This window comes from Thermobia domestica, chromosome 10, assembly GCF_964235325.1.
Source record: "Thermobia domestica chromosome 10, izTheDome1.hap1.1, whole genome shotgun sequence".
In the NCBI taxonomy this organism is placed as follows: Eukaryota; Metazoa; Arthropoda; class Insecta; order Zygentoma; family Lepismatidae; genus Thermobia; species Thermobia domestica.
This window is the reverse complement of record NC_137463.1, coordinates 103,544,318-103,566,128: the sequence shown is the minus strand read 5'-3', so window position 1 is coordinate 103,566,128 and position 21,811 is coordinate 103,544,318. Positions and strand designations below refer to the sequence as shown.

Here is a 21,811-nt window from a genome sequence, read left to right as displayed (position 1 = left end):
TAGGACAAGGCATGACTTAAAGCGTAACCTAATTTATAGTAATTGTAATCCATATGCACTGCATTTCATTATATAATTTCACAACACGCCAAGCTCGCACATGTCATATTTCTGTCTTAAAAACGGAGGTTAAGGTCAGGGACGAAAGTTCTTAGCCGTATTTAAATCACTAAATACAAGAAAATCTAATTGCTGAAAAGGAAGAGAGGTGGATCCCAGATCTCCTTGTATCGGCTAGTTCAGTGGTTTCCAACCAGTGAGTCGCGAAATTTTAGTTTAAAATGTATGAAGCATTTAATACTTAGTTCAAATCAATTTGAGACGGACTGCAGCAGTCAATGCTTCCAGTGATAGTAACAATGCTCAGAACTGCATAGAGTCCCTATAGAAACCTATTGGCTTACACATTTTATATTATATTATTATTATTATTATTATTATTATTATTATTATTAAAAATTAAATGTGTCGCAAAATCCTGCGCGTTCATTAAAATGTTTCGTCAGTCTAAAAATGTTTAAAACCACTGGGCTACGTCATAATCACTTAAGCCATGAGATTTCACAAATTTCCAGTAACCAGAGAGGGAGCATCGAACGACCTACGGTGATTCAGATTACACTTAAGTGCTGAAAGTCATGGGATACCTTCGTAACAACTTGTGGAACCTCCTCGAGCACGGCAGAGTGCACCAACTCGACGTGGTAGAGACGCGACAAATCGCTAGTAGTTTGCTGGAGGGGCGTGAATTCGGTGGTTTTGGTAGATGGAGGATCCTGAAAATGAATGGTCCGTTCGATGATATCCCATGTGAGTTCGATAGGATTCATGGCCAGAGATTTAGGAGAGCAAAGAAGAGGACAGAATGCGTTGGAAGAGGACAGAATGTTCCTCAAACCACTGACGCAACATTCCGGCCCAGTGACACGGCACATCGAAAACATAGAAAATTCCATTGTTTGCGGGGTACATGAAGTTCACAAAGTATAGGAGATGGTTACCGAACAGCTGAATATAGCGATGACCGATCAATGTCCAGTTCAAGTGGGCCAGAAGACATGAACCATGCTAAGTAAACATATCCTAAACCATTACGAAGCCTTCATCAGCTTGGAGAATCTTCTTGACAACTTGGGTCCATGGCCTCATGGTGTCTGCGTGACACCTAGATCCTACCTACCATTCGCGCGCACCAACTGATCTTATCTCACAAAATAGGATTATCATCAGTTTGTAAATGCGTAAGTATTGATTCACAAAATTCCACTCTCATATTACAGTCTTCGCCTATCAGATCATGTATAAATTTTAACTTGTTCGGCCGGGCCCTCACCTTCTTGCCTACGATCGTGAGTAAGTTGACCTTAGCATTCCCAAATTTAAACATCTTAGTTTAAGCGATGTCATTGGTCTTCACTCTGTGCTCTGCTGCACTGTCTGATCATATCAACACGCATCCTGGTCTTCTACTGTACGGCAAATTGAATACACTACTCGTAGCTTTGAGCTTTCTGTGTCATCTCTTGAGATCTGTTACTGCTGGAATGGTTTCCCATCGTCGTTTGGAATTTTCTTCGCACCACAACGTTCCATAAAGCACAGCACACACGCACTACGCCTTTTCCTGTATGAGTGATATCCTTGATTTATGTGATCACTAGTGCAAGGATCACTGAATAGTGTGGCAGGAACAGAACTTCAAACTTACTTCCTCTTCACACGGAAATGTTGTGTCCATAAACATAAGTCACATAGGCAAGTTAGACAGAACTAGTAGCTCTCGCGGTAAGTTGCTGCTTGTACAATGCCCTTCGTTCGTCCATGAACTTTCATTAGGATCACGCTAAGAGGGCATTATACGACTAATGTTCGTACGTACGTCCGTTACTCCACATGATCTATTGAAAGAAAGCAAGACTTTTGAATTATGCTCTTTTGTAATAGTAGACAGCTAGAGTGATTATCTCGACCGGGTTTGTTAATGGGGTGAACTAATATCTACACGGGCAAGGTGCCTTTAACGTAGCTACTGCATAATTTAAAATCCTTAACATTCCCTAGCTTCTATGCAACCTGTACAGCAAAGAACTGTCGGTTGCCTATGATGTATGTAGCTTTTCTTTTCGAAAAAAGTTAATTAGCTTTTAGTTTCGCGTGATTCTGTTTACTGTCTTTATCAGAGTTTATTTGTCGTGAACGGTTTGGCCAAATTTCACCAAAATGTTATGAAGATAAACTAATGGCCTATTTAGATGGGTTGCCAAATTTGTTTAAGATCAGCCGAGGTCAAACATTTTAATCTGGCATAATGACTTCCACGTAAGAATAATAATTGACCTGTCACAGTACTTATAATCTAGCGAAGGGAAGAGTGGAAACCACACTGAAACTAATAGTTACTAAAGACAATTATCTATTCACGCCCAAAGGAAACTTAATTTCGCAATTCAGTGTGAAACGTCTATTAAATTAATTTTACTCACAGCATATAATATTTTATTCAGAATAGGCAACCACGGACATTCCACTAATACAATGAACAACACACAATTTTAGGAGTCTATAGTATTCTAATACAATGTAAGACTCGATTATTTCAACGCTAATATTGCTTGAATGGAATTAACAATGAAAGCTAAAAATACGTATATTTAGCCATGCCTGATACGAGATCAAATAATTCTGCACTCTCCATTTGTGAATGAACCATCCACAGGTATTATATAGAAGAACAATTCATTTATTTCGTTTTGCTTTTGTTTTACATTAATGGCATTGTCTGCTTCAAGAGCTCAGGCAAATATTGATTTCATTTATACATACATCACGGAGTGTTTACACTGTGTAAATTGGTAGGTTTTATTGGGTACAATGGTATTTGTGCCGTTTCACTACGCGTTCCAATGCCTGTAATGAGTAAGTTACTGTATTATTATAAGAATAGATCGCAAAGAGCATTAACAAGTTTGCTGTTACATAATAGCTTGAAAGAGTATTGATCTTTTAGGTGCTTGAAACGAGCAGATGTTTATGGAATCAAGTGATACATGACCCACGATCAGATTAACTTTTCTTTTACGAGTACTCAAACTGTAACAGTAATCTATATTTCAAACCCTCACCTCAGCTACAATTCTGTAACCACTCTGGTCAAAGCAAGGATGTTAAGCACTAACTATATTGTAGCCTGACCCGACACCTGAAGGGATGTTCAAACATCGTACAATATAGAAGCTTAAGGTAAAATCTTCATGGCTTAAGACAACGTTTCTCAAATTTTTCAAGTGTTGACCACTTTGTTAGTATGCACTACCCTACTCTTGTCCCCTTTGAAAGTAAAATTATCATTGTTTCTGTTTCGAGCATACCACTATACTATACTTATATTTTAAAATATTAATACTAATCAAAATTCCTTAATTTTATATTAATACTAAAAAGATATATTAATTTCTTTTAATAATTATAGGTTATCAAGAATGTTTTATAGAGTACGCAGGAAAATAAATGTCAAAAAATGCCTGTAATGGAAGGAAAAGTGAAAAATGCTTGCTTATGTTAAATCTACGCTATATTGAAGATTCTCAACTACGTACACTGTTTGGTACATACTTCATTTGATTTTCTTTCTGTCTTTTTCAATTTAAGTAAGAAGAATAGAAGAGCTGACCACGAGGGTCATTTGTGGTCTGCAGACCAAAGTTTGACAAATGCTGGCTTAAGAAACCAGAAGGTTCATAGCTGCACCTCGTATATTTTTCTTGATCTGCTCAAAATTCATTTTACTATACAAAGATATTCTTAACTGAAATTCTATTCAAACGATAATTTGCCGCTTCGATTTAATCATTTGTAACTTCTATATTGGCGGAACTCCGCGTTATGAACGTCCACCAATCCCCGCTCGTTCGTCCATTTTCATTCCACATTTTCCTCATTTAAAAAAATATATTAGTCTTATTATGTTTCCTGAAAACGAAATATTAAGATACGTACCTTTATATGCGTGATCTAGAATCTGATTTCTGGAGTAAGCATAAGATTTTACATTTTAACTCTGCATTGGATGACCGAGTAATCTGGAAAGAGGCAGCGAACTAAAGCTTGAGACAAACTTGATGGCTCTAAAGTGACGTTGCCCTGTGATAACGGGGTATGGCTAAGCCAAGCCATTACAGTCCGAGTAGGTGAAAGACGTGGCAACACCGCAGTCAGCTCATTTGTTAACAGTGTTATAAGGAAACACGGAGCGCCGCCTTCAAACGCCATCAACTTCGTCTTACGCTTTACGCCCTTAGCCAGAACAAGACAGGATAAACAGATTTTTTTTTTTTTTTTTGAGACAGAGAGGAATTAAATCGAGTTTTGAATCTTGTTTTTATACTTTGCGTCCTTATGCAACATCGAGGTTGCGAAGGATAGGACCTCTTATTAACGTGGACTTTGAACCACGACCGAAGCTTCAATCCGGTGTATTTAGTGAATGCACATACCATAATGTGAGATCAATTCTCACAGAATAGATCATTTCCCACCACACTATCTCACCTGCAAGAGATGGATTACAGGACCACGCCAGCAGTCCCATACATATTCATAGTTTGTAAGTACGAATTTTTATAAAAATAATAGAAACACCTGAAAAAAAGTGCCAATTAGCATATTAATGTAGCGCTGAATCATCTTTCACCCTCAGAACAGCTCTGAGGCGACGTCGAATGGAGTCATAAGAGATTGTGGATGGTACCAAATAGAATATTAAATTATACCGTCACCAAGTTCCAGAGAGGATAGAAGCGGAAACATGCGCTGGATTAGTTTCTCCAGAACACACCGTAGGTGTTAAATTATGTTCAGATCCGGAGATTAGGCAGGCCAGGGAAGATGTTCAACTTCTTCCGATATTTTTCAAACCACGCCTCAACAGCTCCAATTGTGTGAATGGACGCATTATCATCCTGGAACATTGGGGGGGGGGGGTCATTGCCCGAAAACTACATCTGGATCATAGACTGCACACCGTCCCATAAAATGGCAACATAATCACGGGTTAAGCATTGGCACAGAAATCCACTAGAAACCAAAGATTTCATTTTTACAATCCTATGCTGATTTATTTAGTTATTTAGTATAACATCCCATGATTTTGTGTTGTATTCTAATGGAGATTTGACTTCCACATAGAGCATAGCTTAAGACTTTGAACAGTGTTCCTTTTAGAGAAATAAAAATAAAATGGATCTCCATTACATTTTTAACATGAAAAGAAGTGGAGTTTAACAAATAAACTTCGTCGCCTAACTCTTCATACGAGTATTCCGGTGAAGGTAATTTTTCATTCTCTGCCTCTGATGGTATTATGCCCCAAGGACCCTCTAAAAGAAACTGAACACAACAAAAGGGAGCATACGAATTGTATGATGCTTATACAAATTCCAGGCCAAGTGTAATGTTAAAACCTATATATTGTTAAAACATACGACTTAATCTGCAGTTTTCTATTTGATATAGCACTTTTTTCAGTTCTACAGTACACCTGTTGTTGTTACATAGTATGCTACATTACTTCTATACGAATAAGTTTTGTTAGATGCAGAATTACATTTTTTCTCTCGTGTGCTAGCAAAATATTCTTTTGTTTTTGTTGCAATATTAAAATCATAATCATCTTCGGGGACAATTGTGAATGTACTGTAAGTTCAGAGAGAGGTAAATGTTAAATATTCAGTGGACAGGTGAAAGAACTAATTTGAAAGCGTTTATATAATTTGAAACACACAACATGAATAGATTTCTATGATAATGTTGTATTTAAGAAAGATCTCATCAACACAAATTGTCAAAAATCACCTGTTCAAGAGTCCCCTGCTTTAAAATATTTAACATACTAACAATTGTCGCTATAATATGAATTACTAATAAAATGATAATATTATATCATAATAATAATATTTTATGAAAGAGATTTTTTAACGTGAACTACATCACAGGGCCATATTTAACCACAACTCAGTTATTGTGAAGAGAATATGTTGTTGTGAACTCCATTCAAACCAAGGTTTTCCTCTTTTGCAGGAATCAGGCAGCAAAGTTTGTGCAGTTGGCGGGAGTCCAAACCAGATTCTATACCAGATGTACTCTGCGCTCGTTATGATAGATCTCAAAGCATATATTATCATGCAGTTCCTGTGGCTAAAAAGCTTCGCCAGGCATGAGGGTAAGTTCGTTATCGTCACAGATTTTGTTTCGAAGAACGCAGTTCATAATAAAACACTAAATAAAGGGGGCATCAGAAAAACCACATGGAAATGTGAGAGTACAAGTTATGTTTTGTATAGCCTCTCTCTACAGAAAATTCCTAACGATTCCATGTTGGTTTGTATTACTCATCGATTCACTGCATGAAGTCTATTCACGGACCGACTTTTTGCAATGTGTTCGCTACTGCATTTAATAAAAGGTCCATCAAATTAAAGAGCAGTCCTTTTATTTGGTTATACAAGGGGAAAATTCTTTGCTCCTTATTCATACATATTTACAATTCCTATAAGCTTTTGAAGCATATACGTTTCTACGGAACAAAGTCTCACCACAAAGGTTTGAAAATAGAATGTTTATCAATCGATCTTCAACAGAACATGCGAAGAACATACCATATGCGTGAATTTTCTAGAAGTACTTCCATTACCTATTTCTATAACAGTCCACTGATTATTTTACTTATTTATTGATGGGCAAAATATAAACAATAGGACATTGCAGTAGAGAAATACAATAAAATACACAGTGGCAAATACAATAAGGGACATACATCGTATCTTTCTAATTTGTTATTTATCATAGTAATTCTAACTTTATTGCTTATTTTTAGTTTAAAGACATTTTTTTCACTTTCCCTAATTTTCTTTGTAAGAACGTTCCGTTCCTGGGCAGGTGCCCAGTGTATTCATTTCTAAATTGATGAGACTCATTTAGACGAATACCATGGGTTAAATTCGAAACTAAGTTTTTGAATTCTACTGAAGTCTTAGTCTACTGAACCACATTAAATTGCCTCATGTGAAAAGAATCCCATTCAATAAGTATAAATTTAGTTACAGAAACAAGGAAGATAAATTTCTACAACCTTTAAGTAAGACACCATTTATCCATTCGCATGACAGACTAAAAAAATAAATTAAAACATTACAGTGATTGTTCCATTGGCAATCAACTGTAGTGGTTATTGGGTCATCGGTTGAATTCATACATATTTTAAAATAGGTTTAATTTCTGGTATGTAATAATGCTTGAACTGGAACCTCTCGCTTAGACGTACCGTATAATTTATAATCACTAGAAAATTCTCGCGAGTTTAAAGTTATAAATTGTAAAACAATAAAACAAGCTAACAACAATTTATCAGTGTGCAGGATTGGTTACAAAAGATGCACTGTTACGTAGATATGGTAGGGTTAGTTACAGAATACGCATTGTTAGACAATTTCAACACGTAGACATCGAATAATTGGTTATGGAAGATGCACTGCTAGATAATGTAAGACATAGATATCACAGAATTGGTTATCGAAGATGAACTTTACTGTAACAAATATGGAACGATTGGTTATAAAATATGCGTTGTTAATTTATTTATTTATTTATTCACTAAGTTTCATAGAGCACAAGGTCATTTGGCTGAAACTTAATATCAACAACATTGAAAATATAAATATAAAAAGAAGAAAAAGTACAAATAAAAGAAAATTTACCTTTATTACATTTATAATTTTCAGTTGATTTGTAAAGTTTCGTTCCGCAGTAAAAATGTTGAAACCTGTTGAAACTGTTATAATCTTGCGCTAGTTTGTAAAACAAGGGACACTTAACAATTGATAACCTCGGAGTCTCGTAAGTTAGTAAATTTAGAGAGCGAGTTCGCCGCGGAGGAACACGAAGATTAATCTTCGATAATAAGGATTCAGAATCAACTTTACCACTGATGATCTTATATAGATAAAGTAAATCAGCTGGGCGACGTCGTTTGTCAGGGGTACCGGTACATAAGTTCATTAAAGACATTAGTTCCTGTTCCGAGTGATCACGTAACTCAGGAATTCTAAATCTATGGCAAGAAAGAAGTTTAAAACAGAGTCAATGCACGATAGTTTAGGTGAACAATATTCAATGACTGGGGAAAGAAAGAGGAAAAACACGTAAATATACTAGGATTTGTTACATATGATGCACTGCCAGATAAAGTAACAGACAGATATGATCAGGGTTGACAAAAGCCATGGTTTTTATTGAAAAGTTTTTTTTGTTTGTCCGTTTTTTTTTTTTTTTTTGTTTGTTTGTTTAAACCAGTTTTTTTGGGTTTAAGGTTAGTGTAAAGAACAAGTTTTGCCGATAGATGTCACTACAGTCTTGGTATCTCTCCCATGTATTTTTTACCTTTCACAAAAATTTACAATTTCTTTTACAAATGTCAACCTAGAGACTTCAAATTTTTAGAGAAGTAACTTCATAACCTATTAAAGGGAACAATCCGTACCGATTTTTTATTTAGAATTTTCTTCATTGTTCAAACAGTTCCATTCTTAAAGCCTTGGATATCCATTTTAACAATCAAGCCATTTCAACCGTATTTTGATGTATTTTATCAATAGTAAACATTATTAAAACGAAACAATATTTTTCTTTGATTGCAGTTGCATAACAATAATAAACTATTAAAAAATCACAAAGGAAACATTTATAAACTTATAAGAAAACAAAAGTTGCTTTTGTAGCATAATCTCTGAGTAATAAATGGGAAATTTAGGTCTGAATATAATACGAATAATATATGGGAGTGAAATGTGATAACCCACAATGTGTGTTCATCAAGATCTTACGAACACCACTTACGCTTTTACGAACAATTTTCGTTTTTTGGTTTAAACTATTTTTTTAACAGCTGGTTCAAACCAGCCAAGCCTGGATATGATACATTGATTATAGGTTATGTACTGTTAATAATGTCATGTTCGTACCTAGCTGTGTACTTGTGATTACTGGATTCTTACCCAACATTGTGTCACAACTAAAGCTGATCAATTCCAGGCAATAGAATCGATTTTCATTTTTGTCGAAGGCGAAAAAAGGTCTTTCTTTTTAAAACACTAAATTACTTTTTTCTTTAAAAGAAATAATAATAAAAATAGATTCTATGAAGTCGGCTACAATAAATTTTGTTCACAGCCAATATATAATTTTGGCACAGCTTGCACTAGCTATAATATACTTCATTGATTTTTTTCTCTTTCGTTTCTCGAGTTGCTTCAGGACTGTCGTATTGATTTAAAAGCCAATTTATCACACAGAATTTCATAACCTCCAACAAAGAGGACTGCTTTTTCAATACTCTTCTCTAGCTTTTGCCTCTTCTTGTGGATTTTTCTCTGGTTGAAAGATAAAATTTTAGTAATATAAAATCCAATGTATGAATGTATGTGTTCTGTGATATTTCAATGAGATTATGCAGTGTAATAGAATATTCTTCTCGGGGACAGAAGTACTCTCTAAAATTAAAGAAATAAAAAATAGTAAACGTAAGTCTAATACGACTTCTTTTCAAACCAAAACAACAGGAAGTGAATATTAACTTCTAAGTAAAATATCTTGAACTCTTTTAACATAACGGTCAAAGAATAACACCAGAGGCGGTGATTTCACTGCTGTCCAGTGGCGGATCCAGGATATGATCAAGGGAGGGGCTAAACCATAGTTTGCAGCTTTATCCAGTGTAAAGCAGGATTGAAGCCCATTTTATCCAGTGTATACCTGAACGTCAAGGGGGGCTATAGCCCCTATAGCCCTCCTTGGATCCGCGCCTCTGCTGTCAACATAAAAACTTAATGATAGAACCACATCGATATCTCGATACTCATAGGCATACATTATATACGTGTCGAAAGTTACACATGATACAAACTTGCTGTCGCATATTTTGTAAGTGTTTTCGATAATGTGGCGTTCCACTATATAATGCGTTCCTCTTAGGTGTAATTCGGGACGCTGAAAATTTTAGGATTTGCTATGGTAGCTTATTCGGCAATCCTACTTCCGACTTCTGGTGCAAGAGAAATGAGTAAAATACAGAAGAACATCTAAAATTACGAATCATACACAAGACAATGGCACAATCAGTGGAGCATTTACGATTTTGTTTCGGGGGGAGGGGGCTTTGCTAACCATAGTCCTGGAAATGTGAAAATTTTGCAATATATTTCTTTTACTTTAATATAGTAAATAAAATTTCGGCGGGGCTTAAGCCCGGAAGCCCCCACCCCTAAATACGCCACTGGGCACTATAAGATCATGTTAGAAACTTACCTTCGTATTTTGTGCACAGTTAAGAAGGCTAAAGAGTAAATAGTGTTAAATAGAAAAAAAAGGTAAAAACTGTCAGTCTTAAGTGCAAGACTAATAAACTCGAAACATGAATGATATACTGTTAACTATGCAATTATCACAACAGTACGGCAAAATTTGTTGAGAGTTTCACACGTTTACCATAATAATGGACGTGAATATCGTCGCACTTTCATACTTGTCTATATAACGGTGACTTAATTAGTGATATAATGCAACATCTGTCATGTGACCACTTATTTAGTTAGTTAGTTTAACGTCTCACGATTATAAATAGATGCGGTGATGACGAGATTGATTACAATGGTAGAATGACGAAAGTGGGAGGAAACGATGGAACCCAGAGAAAATTCATGCACATGGTATGTGTCCATTATAAAGCCCACTTGGCGGGAGTTGTGATCAATCCACGAACTCCGGCGCCAGAGGTGAGAGTTCTACCACTAAATCACCGCGGTCCCTTACGACTATTTATTGGCACAAAGGTCTATTTCGAATCTAACGACTGGAGTCCAAATTATTATTCTTGTTTAGATACTTATGTATTACATGCGGTCGGAAAATTCTACATTTATACAACTGCAGGAATATGTATGGGGATACAAGGTCACTTCCCCCTAAATATGAAGTAGTTTTGTTTATTTTTTAATATTTTGATCGTTACCTAGCTCAAGAGTCAATCAAAACTATCATCAATGAATTTTTAGAATCTTTACATGATGATATAATTATCACGTAGTATTCAGAATAACAATGTCTTTGATAAAAGAAGTATTTTTGAAATTTCAAACACACACACATAAAAGAGAAAAAAACTAATACATATAAAGGCATGTTATCATCATCATATTCGGTTGCAGCCTTTTAGCTACATACTGTTCTTTCTATATCTGTAGTACCTAAGTAAATGAATTAAACAACTCAAAAAGGCATCAGAAATTGTTAAGTTAGCCATCCTGGAGCAAACATATCATCCTTAACTATTCACTTACAATCTGACGTGAACCTTGAACCATTTTAAGATTCTGAGATTAAAGAATGGAAGTGTCTAATTCTGACACCTTTAATATTCCATTTGTTTCGAAGTAAATTGGGTGACGAGGAGGGTACGATAGCATGCAAACTCACGAATCCTTGAAGTGATTTCACCATTATCGACAAAAGTCGAGCCTTCTGGCCATTCCAATAGTTGTCATAGTAAATTTGTTGAAGAAAGTTCATTGCAACTAAGATAAATTTATGAAGCTGAATGGTAATCAACTTGTAACTTTCATTATTCTACATGAGGTATTTTAAATATTTTTGTCAGTTTTTCCCGGAAAATAACATCTTACTAAGGTTACTGTAGATCTAGTAAATCTTCCTTTGAAATGTTTCCCTAGTCTCATTTCTCCAGCTCAAACGAGATATTAACCTTTCGTTTGTTTGAATCTTTTATATTTGGTCTCAACCAAAACTGATGTATGACTGAAAATGTTAAGGGGATATTTCCTCAAGAAGGCTTATCAAACGTTATTGTCCGAAAACTGAAAAAGCTTCCTCGTGCCGATATGGTTAACACACGCATCTTTGGCGCGGGAGAGCCAGGTTTCATTTCTGATAATTGCTAATGTGGTTCAGACCTTATCATAAGCTGTACGTCTCACACAGGCTCGGTGCTGGCCAGCAGGCTGATGATTTACATACTCCTCGTACCCAACGACGAGACGTTTTTGAGCAATTTCTTTAAAAACGTTCCACTATTATACTTTCAGGCTAAGGGAGACAATGATGTAAATAATGAACGAAATAGTGGGATGAAAAAAGTGAGAGGAAACGGAAGAACCCAGAGAAGACAATTACGCATTCGGTGTTTGTCCACCAATAAGCCCATTTGGTGCGAGCTAGATCAAACCAGAAACTCCATGCACCAGAGATGAATGCTCTATCACTGAGCCACCACGGCCACGAGTTGATAACTGTAAGGTGAAGTGATCAGTGGAATGATAAGAGAAAGCAAAGGAAGAAACAAGAATCTACTTTCAGAATTTCTTTATTATTATTATTATTATTATTATTATTATTATTATTATTATTATTATATTGTATGTGATATTAGGCGGATTATGACTATTTTTACAATTTCACCTACATTTATAGCTGTATAAAATTTTAATTGAAAGTAATATCACTCCATATTAGAATTATCAAATTTCGTGAGAACAGTCAGAAATAACTACTGACATTGTACTCATTCTTTTCAAATAGTCATATTTTCCTCCGTTGCTATACATATAAATCAACAAAGCATTAAATTGGAAGTAATACTTTATGGCGTGAATACCAAATAGTAGGGGAGAAACTTAATAAATGAAGTCTTATTAATGCAATATTGTAGATTAAAATACGTTGAACGAGAACAATGTTCCCACTACTTCACAACAGTTCTTACAATGATATCTGTTATAGCCTCTCAAAATACGTCTTTCCAACTTTGCCGAAGAAAAACAAGAACACAATACTATACGTATTTTCATTTTCTTTACATTTATATGATATATTATACAGGGTGGGTACAAAGTCGCTTTCCTCCAAACAAGTAAGGAAAGGAAAGAAAGCCAGCTATCGGATTTTTTTTTTTTTACTAGAACTGGCACTATTGTCTCTCTTAAGTGTGACTAGGACTGGCAACCATATTTTCGTAGTGTTTTGTTTAATCTGATTTTCTACTGTACCGTCCCCTTTAGCAGCGAGGCTATATAAGATGTGGACCTACAGTTTAACATGGGATCCGAACCACATGAACTCCCGCCGGAAATCGAACCCGGTCGTTTTGGTACGACAGACTGGACATCCCGCTCATGTGACCTCATACCATGCCACTTCTCCAAGTACAGTATTGTCAAAGACGAGATGTTTTTCAGGGTAAGTGCAGGATTTGGATCACTTGAAATAGCTAATCGAGAGATATGACGCCAATCTTCGGTTGTGTTATGATATTTGCAAATCAGTGATGCCAAGATTTACCTTGTACATTGAACATGGTGGAAGATAGTTTAAACAGTACTTGTAAGAAGTACAATACAGTAATACAGTCCAGTCACCTAGCTTCTTTTATTTCTTTACATATTGGAGAAAGCGACTTTGTATCAACCCTGTATATTCATACTTACGATCAGTGCAAGCACTGAAAAAAAAAAATCCTCCATAAGCTATTTTCTTAAATTTTAACGAATCTCTTTCTGACTTCATTAATGCCCCAAATTCTTTTACATTAGATGTAGCACGCCATATACAAATTCACTGAAAACTATGGCTAAATTACTACATAGTCCCTATATTCTCGAGTGTAAAATTTACTAGTAGTTCACTGTTAACCTATCAAAAAGTAGGTTTCTTGGCCAGTAGTACTTCATGACTTGATTTTTTTTTTAAAATAAAATTTTATTTGTAGTTTCCGTGTACAAAACTACTTTTAGGTCCCATAAGAGGTAAGTTAAGAACATAATGTATATCTACCTAATTTACCACAGACTACATTTATATGATTAGTTAGCTAACAGTGTAACAAGCATTATTTTGCAAATACCCTCAGACTTTTACTGCAAATATCTATATTTAACCAATATTCACGTTGCTAGATTTAAAATGCACTGAATAAATTACTATTCTACCGTTATCCATATCAACATTTCGTACCATCACTCACAGATAATGATCTGGAAGACTTCAGCGAAAGAATTCGGTTCAAATCAAAACAAGCACTATCCTTTTTTTTTTTTTTTTTTTACAGTTTGTAAGATCAAAGTGATACTGCAACACTCGTGTTGTTTCTTTGATGATTCGTCTACAGTTAACAAACACACAAACTATATAAATCACACACAAAAGAAGCCTTTACCGAAAACTGACAGACTAATAATAGCTTTCACAGTTACACGTCTGTTATGAAACTGTACAATATGAGCACTCTCTCTCTCTCAAAAAATAGGTTAGCTCCGTCTCTCGGAGACCTTCACATGTTGAAGACATCTCTATTATGACTAAAGGCAAGATATATAGTTTATGTCAAAATTCACTGACAAGGTTTCAATGAACCATTACCATCTATTGCTAAACTTCATGATAACATATCAGATGAAGAAAATTTATTTTGAGATATTGAATGACCTATTAATTGTGATACTGGAAGCTAAGTTATTGTTTCATTATTATTATTATTATTATTATTATTTTTAAACTCTCAGTTGAGGATTCTGATTTCTGAATGACTAGTTCTTGCCTTTCGTGTAGGAAAATCGGTTCGAACCAAGCAACAAGTATACAGATCAAATAGTTTTTAATTGTCATCTAATCCCGATTGTGGAATCGAGACAAATTACTGAGAATCTAAAAGATAAAGAATGCAAGATAATGTGTTTGACACCATACCAAACACAATACACACCAGAAAACAGTTTCGCAAAAGGCATGACAGGGACTTTTAAAAATATGTTGGGAAAATCTACTGGATTGTTCTGAAAGAAAGATTAAAAAACCGAGTGTCTTTTTTTTTTTTTTTTTTTTCAACACGGAGTACTAATTGTCTATATCCAATACATTTGCATATAAATATGACCAGCTACACCTAATAGTATACTAAGAAAACATGGAAATAGATCTTTGCCGTCTTGTATTATAGGCATATTCATCTCTTGGTCGACATTAATCTCTCTCTCTCTCTCTCTCTCTCTCTCTATATATATATATATATATATATATATATATATATATATATATGATCGAAAATGACCGATATCAGAGATCGCTTCAGCAATAGTGAAAGGTGACTGACTGACTATTACTATTTTTTTCTTATTTTTATTCAGAAAAGCGGGTAATTGACGCAAGTCCAATCTAAAAGAAATATGTGCCTGCACAAGAACATTTTGCTGATTCTTATGATTTTATATACTTGTTTATGATTCCAATTGTGGCACTAGAGTAAATTCTTGAGAAATATTCTGCCGTGGATCCGAACATTTCTAGAAACACTGCACAGTAGAGAAACTTTTGTTTACTGTTATTCATATCCGAATAAATTACACCAAATTTACAATAAAATGTACACGGAAACATTACTTTAATTTATCTTAAAATTCAGACGAACAAAATACCTCCATAAAATGATCATAACATATTGTTAACAATATATATAAAATATAAGAATGTTCATTGTCTATATACTGAGCCAAGTGAAAATAACAACTACTAAATAAATATATTACTTCAAGAAAGTGTTTAATTATTCAAAACAAACAAAATCTCGATCTTGATGAAGGATGTCAAGGTTATCAGCAATCATTAAGAAATTCTCGTGTTCTACATACCTTGAACTAGAAATTTATTGCACTCTTCACATAACGCTTTTTTTCATATGATTTATAATTTGCTGAATTATAAAGAAACATGACTATGTAAAATAACAGTTATTAAGAATTGTAAGCCACAGATAAAACGTATCCTTCACTCACGACTTGTCTGCTCATAAGTGAAGGCGCATGTTAAGATGTTGACGATATTAACTTATTAACTTCTTGCAATTTAATGTACACCATCGACCCACTTTCATTAGTGCAAGCTTGATATTAATTGCACAATTTAAGTTAATTAGTCTAAAAGAAAGACATTAAACTCTCACTTTTATTTAAGAACTTGGTTTACGTTCTGTTTACGAATTCTTGTATACATTTTATCCACAGGGCTTGACCTTGACCCATGAAGAATAAATTCTTTCTCTATTCAGTTTTATCGCGTAATTTTCAGAATATTCTACAAATTGAAGACTAAATTCATAATTCTATACGTAATTTTCTAACAACCACCAGCACAAAAGTGTAGGGAAGAGAGAGCGTTTGTTATTTTACTTCACGTATAGAACAACGCTCCTGCGCTTTTTATCCTACTTTTACAGCGTAAGTCCCTGAATTAAACCTGACGACAATTACATGATTTTTCACGAACCTGTGGCTCTATTTCTCAGTCGAATACTGTTGGCACTCAATCCTACTTCCCAATGTAATAAAAGAAATAGGGTCTACTACTACGTATCTGATGAGTTGTTGCAATTGTTTCGTAGCCCCGCTGCTGCTGTGGTGTTATTGGATGAAGGGGATGTCGGATGGTTCTGTGCATTACTGTACAGGTTACAAGAATACAAGACAAATGAGTTTCGTTTCACAGTGTGAAACTGCGGCAGACTTCTAAACTATGGGAGGGAATTCACTCTCCAACTTGAAGTAGTATACCTACTGGCTGCAATAGATTAATAAGATCAAAGATAGATTCAACTTCCGAGGAACAGGGTGTATGTCAAAATGCTGTTACTCACTATGCCTTACTGTTTTTGTTCTATGGCGATAAAGCTGGAACTGGAAATCGTCAATTTGAACCAATTCCGGACTGAATAGATGGTTAGGGGAGGGGATAGAACCTACTCTTGGAAACCTAAATCGAGGGGGCAGAAAACTGCATCTCAATATCTCTTACCGTTTTGACCTACAGAAATCAGTACTGAAATCGGAAATAGTAATAAATTTCAACCACTTTCGGTTTTGGGAATGTTGCTGATTGTGATAGTATGTTCTCTTGAGACCTTGAATAGTTTGCGGAAAACCGCTTTTGCTATCTAATACCATTTTTGTTCTATGACGTTGAACCACTTCCGTTTGGTACGAAGTGAATCACTCCGAAAAGTACCTAAAAGGTAGGTCAGAAAAAGTGGTTTTCCTTAACGAAAAGGTGCTACCTCCAGTGAGCTGTTTGCTCGTTTAGGAGTATTGGAACCAGGTATATATTTGTTGTATTTTATTGGTTTAGCGTCTCTCTTCAGCACCGAGGTTATATGAAATGTGGACCAACAGAAGGTTAATAAAGAAGGTAGAACCTATTCTTAGAGCAATGAATCGATTGCAAAAACAGGCATCTCGATGTCTCTTACTGGTTTTGCTCTTTGGAAATCAGTATTGAAACCGGAAGTAATATTAAATTGGAACCACTTCCGGCTTTGATAATGTTCAAGAGAGTCATGATACGTTACGTTAAGACGTTGAACGGTTTGCAAAAACGATTTGTTTATTGTTGATTTGCTTACAAGTGAAGATCTATTTCTGTATATTTAATTATGTTATGCATTGGCATTCGAGAAATGCTTGAACACTTTGGAAAAGGTTTTATGAATATAATAGGCAAATTATTAATTCACTGTAGAAACATTGCTAGATGAGTTATTATTTACAACTGTACAAATATTTTAAAGAAAAATCCTTATTTTATTTTAACCGAAACATATATACGTACGTCTGAGGTGGACACTATAAGTCACGAGGGAAGGGCGCAATGTCACTCAGAGATAATTACACCAAATTTGGTGTAGGAGTAGGTATGGGAAGAGAAAAGAACATGTGGAAGCATTCGCTTCGCCGGCGTTCGGAATCAGAAATAATGGGCCCTAAGTTCAGAAGAAGTATGGCCTCTCAATCAGATATTGATAGGACAATCCTTTGTTCGCTGTTGTGACCAATGCAGAAGAAGTTAAATAAAGTAGAATAAAAAAAAAAAAAAGATGAGCTGAACAGAAAGTGCGCCAATGTCCGCCCTCAGTCCCACCAGGCGAATGCCGGGATACTAAAATCTATCAACTGCCCTGCCTTTGCCTTTACCAATTGAGTATGCATCAATAGTTAGCTTAATGAAATTATATTTGAAAAATAAAGAAAATATATACAGAGATTAATCATGGACGTCGCCAGAAGTTTTCCAGGGAGGGGGTCCAAATGAAGTTGCTGTATTTCTTCATACTATAAGATACCGTCAGTACGCAAATATTAAATGCTTGAGCCCACCAATATTAACTGATTTCATTTATATGGGTGTCCGATATCTAAGACGTGGCACCCACCAAAATTAAAGTATTGTGTGTTTGTGAGGCGAATTTAAAATATATTTCGGGATTAGTGATGTTTGAAATGGGAAAGACTGTGGACGGCCATAGCAAAAATAAACGTTTGAATACATACAAGACTGTTCATTAACACAACTATGTTAAAGCAAAAGATAAAAAAATATTTTAATTTGGTCTACTCACCACTAGAAAGTAGCAAAATATATTGGACAAAAACAGATTCGTAAAAACTGCGTTCAGGACTCCAACTATAACTCACGCAGGTTTCACAAACACTGCACTTTAATAGAGTGAACACAAAATGAACATGAGCGTTTTACTTCTGTTGCCTAGCACATATGAGACAGAACGTCTTCACTGTATACACACATTAGCTTCAAAATTAGCTTCGTAAAGTTAGCTTCAAAATTAGTTTCAACAAGATTAGAAAATACAGTAGTTAATGTCAATATACAGCACAGTGAGGTATATACTGTTTTTTTTTTGTTTTTTTTTTTTTAAATAATGAAACAGTTGTTAACAGAAGCATTAAAAAAATAAAACAGGCACACATAATACCAGATACTGCATTCAAAAATAAATGTGCTAAAAAACCAACACACGTTCAAACTGAAACAGATGAGACTGCTTTTAAAAGGAACATTTTAATTCCTCTTTATAGAGATAAGGGGGTAATGGCAAGGGCAGTTGATGCTTTAGATTCCGGCATTTGCCTGGTAGGGCTGAGAGCGGATATTGGCGCATTTTCTTTTCAGCTAATCTTTTCCGTTTTCATTATTTTTTATTTAACTTCTTCAGCATTGGCCGCAACAGCGAGCAAAGGCTCCATCCCATCAATATCTGATTGACAGGCCATACTTATCCCGAATTGTAGGGCCCGTTATTTCTGATTCCGAACGCCTGCGAAACAAATGCTTCCACACGTTCTTTTCTATTCCCATTACCTACTCCTACACCAAATTTGGTGCAATGATCTCTGAGTGATACCGCGCCCTTCCCTCCTCAGTTGTAGAGCGCTTTCCCTCTAGTGCAAGGAATTCCTGGTTCGATCTCAGACCAATGAGTTTGTGGTGTATAACATTGCGTCCACATGTTTCTTGGGTTCCCCGTTTCCTCCCAAACTTTTACTCCACCGGTTCTTTCATTATTACTCATCTTAATCATTCATATGTTTCCCTTAACCTACAGGGCATAATCATGGAACGTAAAACTGAAATTCAATTTCATTTCACAAATATCTGTGTGCGCGTGATCGCCGGTTCGATTCTCGGTGGAAAAGCATTGAACTTTGAACGCATTATGGTATCTCAATTCCACAAACTAGGTCCGAAATTCATGTATCCTCGGTGCTGGAGGCGATAAACTTCAATAAAATACAATAAATATATACCTAGTTCCAATACACTTAAACGAGCAGAACAGCTCACTGGAAATAGCACTTTTTCGTTACGGAAAGCGACTTTTTCTTACCTACCTTTTAGGTATTTTAAATATTCCAATTGTATTATATATATATATATATATATGTAATACGTGCGTTCACAAGTTCTACTAAAATACATGTACCGGTACTAAATATCATTAGGCTTTAATAGAAAATTTGCTCTTGTCTGCTAATTCATTTGAGAGCATTGAGTAGATTTGCTGGAACCTAGAGGAGCACTTGTTTTAATATGGTAACTGTAGTCGGGCACATTCCATTAAAATTCAATACGTTCGTCTTTTGTCGGTTAAGGAATCAAATAAGTTTCGCATAGGAAACTCATTTCTGCTTATTTGAATTCATATATGAATGTATTTACAAAAACAAATAAATAAAATAAAAACACAAGAAAAGTACTTCACCTTAGCCTCTTTTGCTCCTATCTTCGAATATACTCAAGTGTTAAGGCATCATGTCACCTTCGAATTTTAAAATCAAGCCATTAACACTAATTGGCAAGCATTGATTGCATTACCACTAAAAAAATATTTAGTTTACTTTTATGATTGAACCATGACTTCCTGATCATAATTTCGTAATTTTAATATTTTTGTATTTTGGTTACAAAATACAGGGCGTTTATTTCAAAGCAAGATTGCCATAAAATAGGTCTTATATGTAGCTACTGAGCAGCGTTGCCCTATTATGGTCAAATATCTTACGAATACTCTCAGTAATTAGCAGCAGTTTCGTTGAAATATTTTCCTACAGAGCAAGACACCACAAATAAAAAATATTTAAAAAAAGAACGTAGGAAATAAAGCTTCTACAATACTAAATGTGACTGTATCATGTTGACGAAGATTAGAAATATCTAAACAAGCGACCCGCAGATCATGTATATGAATATTGTATGAAAGCAATAATGCCAATTAAATGATCACTGACGTTATAATTCGTGTGGATATTGCAATAGAATGCGATGTTGCTTGAGAGCAACAGTGGCAAATAAAGGGTTAAACCTGAGTTTGTGACTTAGGGTTACCAAACGCTCAGCTTTTAACCTCTGGTTTTGAAGGAACAAAATTGATGTTCTCTGTAATTAAACCAAACTATTTTTGTTCTCCTTTTGTAGCTTAAGAATAAGTATTGCTAAAAATTGAAGATCTTAACATAGATAAAATGTATGAAGAACATAGGAAATAGTGGAAACTGAGACGCGAACGCAAGTTATTAGACAAAGGAAAGTATAGACATCTTTCAGTAATGATATTCTACAAACTTCACGAACTACAAAATAATAGCTTCTTACATTTTCTCCATATTTAAGTGCAATGTAAATGTGAGAGAATATTTTCAACCACTAAATCTCTGTAGAAAGATAATAAAAATGGACTCAATGTTGAAACAGTGAACGCAGAACTTCAAATTTGTACAAATTATGAACAAAGTGGTGATGAAGGTGATCAGTGCTTTATCTATACACATTAAGGGCGAAATCTCCCGAAACTTCTAGAATCCCTCCAATATTTTATGACATAGGTGTAAGCCGGTAGATAATGGAAATAGTCTCCTTCGTCGAGCTTTAGATTTCTCCCCGAGATCAAGAAGACTCGGTAAAGAACTGACGATGATAGTAAATCTGAAACACGCTTGTGGTCTACAATATAAACTACGTAACTTTTTACGTGACAAGGCTCTCATCGATGCACCTGGAAGAGACAATAAGTTCCACTAAACTTTATTTTGGTGAATCGAAAGTACACACAAATTTCTCTTAGTATTATCGTTGATATTTTGATATTCTTTTTTTTTTTTTTAAAAAAAAAAAAAAAGTCTTATATAATGAAATAGGGTTACTGTACCTAGGTACATAAATATAAGCAACTGAAAAACATTTTGGTGATGTCCTCGTTTTCAATTTTCAACGAACTTAAAAAGTTCGTTACTGAATTTTCTGTCTGCGTGCGCGTGTGTCTGGTATTTGCGAATTTTTCAAGTTTGAACTCTCTATTCGATAGAGCATCAAAAACTATTTGAAAAAAGTGATGGAATATTTCGCGTAACTTTTA

General features: G+C 35.0%; 2 protein-coding genes across 6 annotated transcripts in view; one reads left to right on the top strand and one right to left on the bottom strand.

The window, feature by feature from the left end:
* LOC145662613 (uncharacterized) overlaps nucleotides 1–21,811 on the bottom strand; it is a 450,934-nt gene that overhangs the window by 229,173 nt on the left and 199,950 nt on the right. The gene's annotated exons all lie outside the window — the stretch shown is intronic.
* The window catches only part of LOC145662612 (uncharacterized), a 41,707-nt gene that overhangs the window by 14,291 nt on the left and 5,605 nt on the right, over nucleotides 1–21,811 (top strand). Inside the window, exon 2 of the mRNA XM_081728340.1 lies at nucleotides 6,076–6,217. Within this exon, the coding sequence (XP_081584466.1) occupies nucleotides 6,076–6,217 (142 nt within the window). The remainder of the gene's footprint in view (nucleotides 1–6,075; nucleotides 6,218–21,811) is intronic.